The 9,607-nt window shown below is 41.4% G+C and overlaps 1 protein-coding gene across 4 annotated transcripts in view; it reads left to right on the top strand.

Annotated features, from left to right (window-relative positions):
- The window catches only part of FAM107B (family with sequence similarity 107 member B), a 229,122-nt gene extending 220,688 nt beyond the window's left edge, over positions 1-8,434 (top strand). For all 4 annotated transcript variants that reach the window (XM_019460734.2, XM_019460736.2, XM_019460738.2 and 1 more), the window contains 2 exons: positions 4,491-4,641; positions 5,622-8,434. In XM_019460734.2, coding sequence (XP_019316279.1) covers positions 4,491-4,641; positions 5,622-5,738 — 268 coding nt within the window. In that variant the 3' untranslated portion in view covers positions 5,739-8,434. The remainder of the gene's footprint in view (positions 1-4,490; positions 4,642-5,621) is intronic.
- Positions 8,435-9,607: the final 1,173 nt, after the last annotated feature.

Raw genomic sequence — 9,607 nt, forward strand, 5'->3', positions numbered from 1 at the left:
CCCCCCCCCCCCCGCCCTTACTCAAGCTCTCTCTCTCAAACATAAAAATGTAAAAAAAAAGTGCTTGAGAGGTCTTAAAAATGTAGGGATATTTCTTATATAACTTAGAGAGATTCTATTTTCTCTACAAAGTACTTTTGGTCACAGATATAGAATATCCAATCACCTAAACACATCTCTAAAATTGGTTCTTTGGCTTGTACCTCCCAGTCAGCAATTTCGTTTCCTGTGATTTTCGTTGTTCATTTTATATGCTTTGCTGGACAGATAGTTCCTCAGTAGATACTTGTTGCTGTACCACGTGGCAAAAAATATGGGAAGTTGAGTTAGAAGTATTTGCATTTAGAATCCATGCAGGTAGAAATGACTCAAGCCAAAAATGTAGATAAAGACAGGTCAAACCAGAAGATTCCAAGATTTAAAGATCAAGGACTTGAAATCCAAATGCAACCCTCCCCTTCCACCCTAAGAAAAAAATTAGGCCAGGAGATATTTGGCTGGGTGGGGAGGGGAGCTGTTCCGGTAGGGTTTGAGCCAGCCCTTGCCTCTGGCTCCGTGCTCTCCCAGGTGAGGAGAGAGGGAATTTCACCTTTATGGGTTTTATGTGTCTGGGGTGGGGGTGGAGTGAATGAATATAGACCCTTCCAGTCTGTCCCTTGATGTATTCAGTGGTTTATGTCAAATGTGAAATGTACCTTCAAAAGTTGTCTGTACATGTCATCGCTAGTGGTAGAAAGATAAATTGTTGGAGCCTCTCTTGGAGGGCAGTTTGGAAATATCCACTGAAATGTAAAATGTGCTGGTCAGCCAGCAGTTGTACTTTTTTGCATCTAGCCAACAGAAATAGTTCTATAAAAGGGCAGGTATACATGTATAAGGAAGTTCATTGCTGCATTGCTTTTAATAGGGAGCAACTGGAAACAACCTAAATGTTTGTCAGGGGAGTGGGAAAATGATGGCACTTCTGTGCCATGACATCTTAGGCAGATGTTCAGAAGAATGAGGAGGAGGCCATAGAAAGTATGGAAGAGGACAGACCAAAGTCTTAGTTATCTGTGGGTGTAAGAATGGGAAATGGTCCGTGGGGCAAGGACTCTACTCTGTACAATTCTAACCACATAGAATACAGTGTATGTGGTGCTCCCAAGATTTGCTTAACAGGGAGTTTAGGTGTGCTTTTACTTTTACATATATGGGTGCATATGTTACCTACCTTTTTTTTGTTTGTTTTGTTTTTGCAAAGAGCACTTACGAATTTAAAAAACTATCTTGGGTGTCCTCTGTCACATTATAGTCACAGGAACTAGACCCAGAAATAACTGTTGGTGTCGAGTGGTGCAAAGCCATCAGGACTTAAGCACCTGTCAATCATAGAGGAATTGAAAGTGCTTGTTAATTGTATCTGTCAGAAGTGATTAAAGAGAAATCAGCTGTTAGCATGCAAAGAATGACACTATAGTCCATGAGATTTGGAGTGGCTTGTTTTTGTCTCTGGGCACTCTCTACAGGCTGATCCAGTTTTCAACTCAGAATCATATGGGCAGTGCTTGACTTTCCATTCAGCACAGAAAGTGAAGTGATCTTCTGTGATAAAATATTAACTAAATTTGCATGACTTTTTGACTGCTGTAAGTGCAGAACATTTATCAGATAAGCACCATTTCCCTGAGCTTTCTGTGGCTAAATATTTTATCTTACTGTCTCCATTGTGTAAAGTCTTTGACTAGAAAATGAATACTGGATGTTAGTTAAACCCATTCATAGGCTGCAGCAGAATGCCAGCTTAGTGTTCATACATCAAAGTTGTTGAGCATCCTTTGCATAATCCAGAAGAATTTAATAACCGTTGAGGTTAATTTTGCCAGTGAAATAAAGGGAAAGGAAAATTTTTGAAATTTCAATTATGTAGATAGCTAAATTCTTAATCCTAAAATTTAAGTCCCTTAATTCTGTCTGTGGTATCCTACTGAAGCTTTTTAATAGTCATGGAACTGAGTGGGTCTTTACTCAGATTATTTACAAACATATTTTCTTATGCTCAGGTGCCACTTACATTTATTGTGAGCAAAGTACCATAAGTAGTTTTTATTACACTTCATGTTTAACTTCTAGAATAGTTCCTCGATACTTCTGTCGATACCATAAGATCTTTTTTTTTTTAAATCTTTATTTTTAAATTTATTTATTTTGAGAGAGACAGAAATAGCGTGAGTCGGGTAGGGGCAGAGAGAGAGGGAGAGAGAGAACCCCAAGCAGGCTCCGCACTGTCAGCATGGAGAGTGATGAGGGGCTCAAATCCACGAAACCGTGAGACCATGACCTGCGCTGAAACCAACAGTCGGACGCTCAACCGACTGAGCCACCCAGGTGCCCCCATCATAAGATCTTAGTAACTGCAAAACACACTAATTAAATCACAGAAGTAACTCATCTCCTTTCCTTTGTTTCTTCTTTTTTTTTTTTGGCTGAATTTAATGCTTTTCATTCTTCTTTTTTACTAAAATTTCTGCTAATGAAAATTGGGAAAGTGAAGATACATGTTATTTTGACTATGCATCCTTTATCTGTAGTGATGGCATATACTGATCTTTACTCAGTAAACAACTTTGAAACATTTGTGATTAAAAAAATGGAGATAGGGGAGATGCCAGAATCTTAAAAAATTATAGTTAGATAAATGAAGAAGTGTGAAATTGAGGATTTGTTTACAGATGAAATAGTGTGAACTTGAAAGACATTGAGAGGAGTGTGTTGACGAGTTTCTTGCAGCCAGAGCCCACACTTGGGAAATTGTTATTTGATTTAACAGTTACTCAGATGACTCCCAGATGCTGAGACACATTGGTTGATTGAAATAGTTTAGAGAACCACCACCAAGGTAGACATTCCTGAATTACAGACTAGCAGTCACCATCAGCAGGACCAGAAGGTGCGTGGGAAGGTGCATGGGCCCATCTCAGTCCTGAGTTGATTCAGTAGGGCCCTTCCTGCTGCCCAGAAAAGCCTGGGTCACTGACAGGTCAAGTGTGCATGTGTGTGGGTGTGTGAGAGTGAATACGCCCACCATCACTTCCACCCTATGCTGCCTGAAATTGATGATGTTCTTCCTGTTCTGTGGTTTGTTTCATTTTTATTTTAAATGCTCTTAGTAAATGTTAGTATCAAGTTGAGATTACTTGAGAGCTAGTGGAGAGTTGCTAAAGAGAGAAGGAAGACAGGAGGAGGTAGGCTGACTGAGCCAGCACCGTGGAAAGCCTGGACTGAAGAAATCTTAAGGAAATGGTAGAAAAATAGAAACCAGCAATGTCCTAGCTAACAGTTAAACATAGAAGTTCCACCTAAGGAAATGTCCTTGACTTACCCCAAACATTTTGGGTGCAGGGTTGCTAGGGAATGGTCTAAGTTTTGCTTTTGTTTCTCCCCATCTGCAAAGAAGGCAGCCTGATTTATCTCTTAGAAAAGTAAAATTTCCCTGAAGCCTGATTTCCGTGCATCATCAGTAGTAAACTACACATCTGAAGCAGTTCCACTGTATGGAGCACTAGGAGTCAAGGGATCAGAATTCTCTGCCCCCAGCAGTGATGAAATCTTAGACGTGCCTTCTGGTGTACAAGAGCCCTACGACAAATTTGAGAATTTTGGAAGAGGGGTCCAGGGCCATTTTGCTGTTTACATTTCTGTGCTAGCCTAACTCTAGGCAATATGTATGTGTGTGTGTGTGTGTGTGTGTGTGTGTGTGTGTGTGTGTGTTTAATATTTATTTTGAGAGAGAGAGGGAGAGAGAATCCCAAGCAGACTCCGTGCTGTCAGCACAGAGCCCGACGAGGGCTCAATCTCACGAACCATGAGATCGTGACCTGAGGTGAAACCAAGGGTCGGATGCGTTGCATCTTGGGAAGGTTTCCCTAAAACTTCAGGTGGAGGCACCTCATATTCTGGGTATCTCCATCCTCACCATCTCTGTGTATCTCCATCATCTCTGTTCTCCTCTGTCATCTCCATCCCCATCATCTCCATCTCTGTTTTCTCCACCTCCACCTTCCTCATCTTGTGTCATCCCTGTCCTCCTCTTCTCTGTCATCTCCATCTTCTCCGTCTCCATCAGCATCATAAGCGATCATAATACCCATTGAATGAGCCTGCTATTCCGACCTTCCCCCCTCCAAACCATCCTCACTACCCTTTACATAGCCTAGTATCTGGCACACAGTAGGTGCTCAGTCCATTTTTATTGAATGAATGCATTTTGCGTACTCTTGGAAGTTGTTCTTGTCTCTCTTCCATGCTCGTGAATTCCTGACACCACCCGTGCTGACTGGCAGCTAGTAGGCATCATAGTGATGCTCCTAATTCAGTAGACCCCTTTTCTGTGGCTGACGCCGTAAATTTCTGTTCATGATGGGTGTGCCCATTAGATTAAAACTTTCTTTTGTTTTTGTTTTTAAGATTAAGACTTTCTAATTTTGTTATTTATTTACTTATTTATGCAGGGGTCTTGCCCCTCAGAATAAGCCAGAACTGCAAAAGGTGATGGAAAAGAGAAAACGAGATCAAGTAATAAAGCAGAAAGAAGAAGAAGCACAAAAGAAGAAATCTGACTTGGAAATAGAACTATTAAAACGGCAGCAGAAGCTGGAGCAGGTGAGAGTGAGATGAAAGTTGTCTTTTTCCTTTATTCAGATCCATCTGACATTCAGTATTATGTGAGTTAAGGTGTACTGCGTGCTGACTTGGTGCATTTATATTGCGGTGTGTTTGCCACTGAAGCGTTAGCTAGCGCCCGTCACATCACGTAATTATCATTTCTTCAGCGTTGGGAACTAAAGGTCTAGCCACTTAGCGTGTTTCTGTTCATAGCGTAGTTTTGTTTGTTTATGTTCATAGTGTAGTTTTGGTGGCTGTAATTACTGTGCTGTGCTGTGTATTACTTCCCTACTGGTTGCAAGTTCCTACCCTTAACCAACATCTCTCCCGTTTCCCCAGCCCCTGCTAGCCGCCATTTTACTCTCTGCGTTTACAGTTTTGGTTTCTCTAGATTGCACGAATAAGGGAGATCATGCAGTATTTGACTTTCTCTGGTTGACTCCTCTCAAAAGTTATCTCTTCTGTCCTGAGAAATAAGAATGTTGGAACAAGCAAAATTTACCAGACCTGTCAGATGTAAATGCTGATTTCACAAAAGGAAACTATGAGACAGAATGTCAGCTAATGGGCTAAATAAAACACATTCAAATGAGGTAAAGACAAGGATTCAGGAGGCAAAGCCCAAACTGGGGAATATCACTGAACTCACAGCAGAGCACTGGGGAGCTCAAGCAATTGAGTGAGATTCAGCCTCACCAACCAACTGCACATTGGTCTCGGGATCCTGTTTCCGTAGCCTTGATTTTTGGGTTTTTGGTTTTGGTTTTGCTGGTAGTACCACCCGGGGGGGCTGCTGCTCCCTCGCAGGACGACCCCAGGCCCTGCACATGTCCGTACATATATACACCTAAGGTGGAGACTGGGAGAGAATTTCCTCCACTGGGAAATGAAGGTGTTAGGGACTTTGGAAAGAGGAGGAGTGTTTCGAAAAGCCTCTCATTTTGTAAATAATTTTCCTGTTTCTGAATTTCATTTAGCATGAACTTGAGAAGCAGAAATTGCAAGAAGAACAAGAAAACACCCCAGAGTTTGTGAAGGTTAAAGGCAATCTCAGGAGAACAGGCCAAGAAGTGGCCCAAGCGCAGGAGTCGTAGGCCTGGGCCACAGAGACCGCGCGCCCAGCACACCACACGGGGAGGCCGTGTGCAGGTGTCTCCGCAGCACTTAAGCTCAGGGCAGAAGCCCCTGGAGAGAACCCCAGCCAGCAGAGAATTGTTACTTTAAAAAGGATTTGGTTTTGGTTTTCCTACAATCTGGGTGGATAAATGACCTGTGACAGTTGATTTCTATTCGCCAAATGAAGGACGTTGACCAGCACTTAAGTTGGGATAAGTGAACCTGTGTTCAAAGACTTAAAAAAAACAAAAACAAAACCACAACAGCAAAAAAGAAAGAGGACACTGGAATAAATTCTTCAGAATTGCACTACTTGGTTTTTCTTTCAGTCCAAGTTTAGTGGGGCAGAGAGCCTTTCTCCTTCTAAAATCTAAAACAAAAAACAAAAAACAAAAAAACAAAACGTGTTTTGTTTTTTCCTTTAAGTATCTGCTAGATAATTTAGATCACATAGAAAGGCATTGATCTGTTACATCTTATATTTGTAAATTCTCTGTTGAGAATCCAGAATTGTCTTGTGTAGTCCTACTGTCACCCGTGTTAGGTTGACACCTGAGAATGTTGATGTTAATGTTGAGCACAGCTGTTACCTTTGTTGGCATTAAGATTCAGAAATAGGGTGAGAAGGTTTAAAAACATGGAAACAAAAATACCTAAAAATACGCAAACAAGTTACACGTAAAACATACGGAAACAAAAAACACATAAAGGTCCATCTTGATCTTATTTTAATTGCTTTTGGTTCTCTGATACTAGAATGCTCCATAGTGACGGTCCAGTTCAGAGAAGGCACATTGTATAAATCCAATTCTTGCTTTGATAACTATTAGGATCTTGTTTTGTTTTGTGTTTGAATTTCTTGCCGAGCTAGTCCCTTTATATGAAACAATCCTTCTGCTCCTTTGGAGTATAAAAACTAGTTCCATATAACCCAACTTCAGTGTCAAAAGTAGAGGGTCCAAATCTTTGAGAACAGTGTGGGGGAAACTCCCTTCGGGAGCCAGGCAAGGAGGACTTGTCTGGGTATTCTAATGTGAAACAAACGTAGATCGGTCTCCAGGAGGCCTAGGTGGAAGGTTGATAGCATCTGTACATTTTGGATATCATTAGAATTCCCAGTTTTGGAAATTTCGGATCAAGGATCACATACTGCTTTGCCTTTTTTTTTTTTTTTTTTTTTTTTTTCCGGTGAAGAAAGACTCTTTCGCTGCTCTGTCAGCGGTGGTGACCACCGTATGCACCTCAGGAAATGCTGAGGTGAAGGGAGAGGCCACCCAGCTTCCGCACACCAGCTAGCTTGCTATCCTAAGTGAGTCCCAGGCGGACAACAGCGAAATCCTTACGCAAAGTACGTTTTATTACCGCTGGTACATTTTACTGGGGGTGATCTGGAAGAATTCATGTGGATTCAGTATGTTCTCCATCCAGACGATTCAGCCAGTAATTTCTACATTGCAGAGTCCTCTCCTTTAAAGGCTCATAGAAAACTGGATCCCGAGCTTTTAATCCTAATAAGCATAGTAGAAATTAGCTTTCTATGGGAATGCTTTAGTTTCCATAGTTGACAGGCTCATACTCAGTCCTCATGTGAACAAGATGAAGGTAAACACAGAGACAGCACATACTGCCAGTTAGAGGACATGTCGACCACACCCGCAGTGGGTGATTTCTCACCAGTGGGTATTATTTGAACGAAACATGAGATGCTGAAGATAAAATGTTGCTCTGTAATAGTCTACTTTTGAAGGATGGAATGGTAACTATTTTTTTTCCATCCTCCTTCTTTTTGAGAGAAGAAGGTATGTCACGTGATCCTCTTGAAGGTACATTTCTGATTGCACGCTGACTGGAGTGCTGTCTTTGTGTATATGGACCAATGATGAGATTTGCAGGATGAAGATTCAGGACTAGCTCATAGCCTTTCACCTAACTGGATGTTGGATCTTAAGTCCTGCGTCTCTGAAGTAATTCTGCCACTCGATAGAATTCTCAAGGGTCCCCAACAGACTCCTTTAGAAGGACCGATTCTGTTCCTAGAACTTACCTAGAATTCGTTCTTCACTGGGAAGAAAAATGACAAAAGCATCTCCCTCCCAGTCTCACTCCCCAGTCTGCACAGTTACATGTAGCGAGTACTACAAGGTCTGGCCAGAAGACTTGTAAATAGCGTGAGGTGATGTCTTATGACCAAACAGTGGGATGTACAGGTCGAGAAGCTCCCTGAAGCCGTCAGCTCAGCTCAGCTCACAAGCCTGAGTTTAAAAGGGTGCCAGTCTCCCCTCCACACGTTAATACTGTACGGTCCAAACCCCTAGGACTCCTGAACATCCGGGCAGTTTTGTGCTTTGAGCCACTTTTTGACAGAAATGGCTCCATTTTTCCACTCTGTGGTTTTCTTAAAATAGTTCAGTGTTTTATAGTCTCCTGGTAGTAAAGTAGTGTTGCTTTCTAAGCTGCAACAGTTGACTTTATTCTTCTACTCTGAAAAATCTTGACTTGTTTGAGTGTATATAATATATATAAAGGGAGCCTTAATGGATTTGTTTTCATAATTTAATATTTTTTGTATTTGCTCTTGTATAATTGTTTTTAATGGAAAGTATTACAGAACTGAGGGTGGAATTCTTAGAACCAAAGTTATTCTTAATAAAAATCACCACGCGCTTGGACCACGCAGCTGTGTTTGTCTGATCTGTTGGAGGTGGATATCTGGAACCGAAGGGGGGTTGCTGTGTTCACCTTCAGTAGAAGGTGATTTTAGGGTCTTCCTTTGGTGACTGTCCTCTTTGACACCCCCCGCCGCCCCCATCAGTTATGTCCTCTGTCTTGCTTCAGTCAGGCTGACAATTCATTGTGTCAAACAAATTCATGGTAAGGGATCATGCTACTTTTTGTATAAAATATGTGGTATTTTAGCAGCAGCTAGCTGTCCGTCAGATCAAAGGATTCTGAATTCTAAGTTGCCTGGTAGAACAGTGGGAGGTGTATTTTGGCAAGGGCCATTTTTTAATGCCGTGAGCTAGTATATATAACATATCTGAGGTGTGACCATGAAATTATTCTGCTTATTTAGCTAGGTTAATGTTACCCTCCAAAAGTGACTTTGGGAAACTGTATGCTTGATTATACTGCACTATTAGTTAAAATAGTTTGGAGATTCCAGTCTCTCTGTGCCTTTTTTTTTTCCAGCCCCGAGTTACTACTCAGTTTGATTACCCAGCTGTATTAGACTCTATTTTGAAAATGAAATGTACTCAGGGCAGTGAAGATTTTCTACATCCAAGGGTAAACCATGAGTTCTAAAGGGCAATGCAGAAGATGGGTTAAAAACACGACTCGAGCTACAACTGCATTCTTGTAATAACCAGGCAGTTTCCCAAGGGGGCAGTTTTGAGGCCATTAACTCCATTTCATCGAACCACTCTACGCTTGCTTGTTTCTTCGAGTAAATAGTAATAGATGTGAAAAAAGCAGAGGGCAATTAAAGTGTTTGAGAACGTTTAAAATGCTAATTGCAGCTAACAAGTATTGGAATACAACTACCAGGCTTACATTTACTGGTATAAAGAGAAATGAAGTGTTTTCTCTCTAAGGTCTTGGGTAAATAACATCTTTCTGAGGTAGCCTCACATTTACAGTTTCTTTTTTTTGTTTCTCTTGAGAAGATGCAGTCTGATTATCAGCTGAGATGTTTTGAATGTCTTCCTACTTGTTCCTAGGTCTCCTAGCATGATGGTAATCGTCAACCAGAGTCTGGGAAAAAGGACGCTTGGTTATTTATCGAGACGATGTTGATTGCTGCTGAGTGGTGTTGTTCCCAGGCCCCTAAGGGTTAGGGAACATATTT

This window comes from Panthera pardus, unplaced genomic scaffold, assembly GCF_024362965.1.
Source record: "Panthera pardus isolate Hobbes unplaced genomic scaffold, ASM2436296v1 HiC_scaffold_6, whole genome shotgun sequence".
NCBI lineage: Eukaryota > Metazoa > Chordata > Mammalia > Carnivora > Felidae > Panthera > Panthera pardus.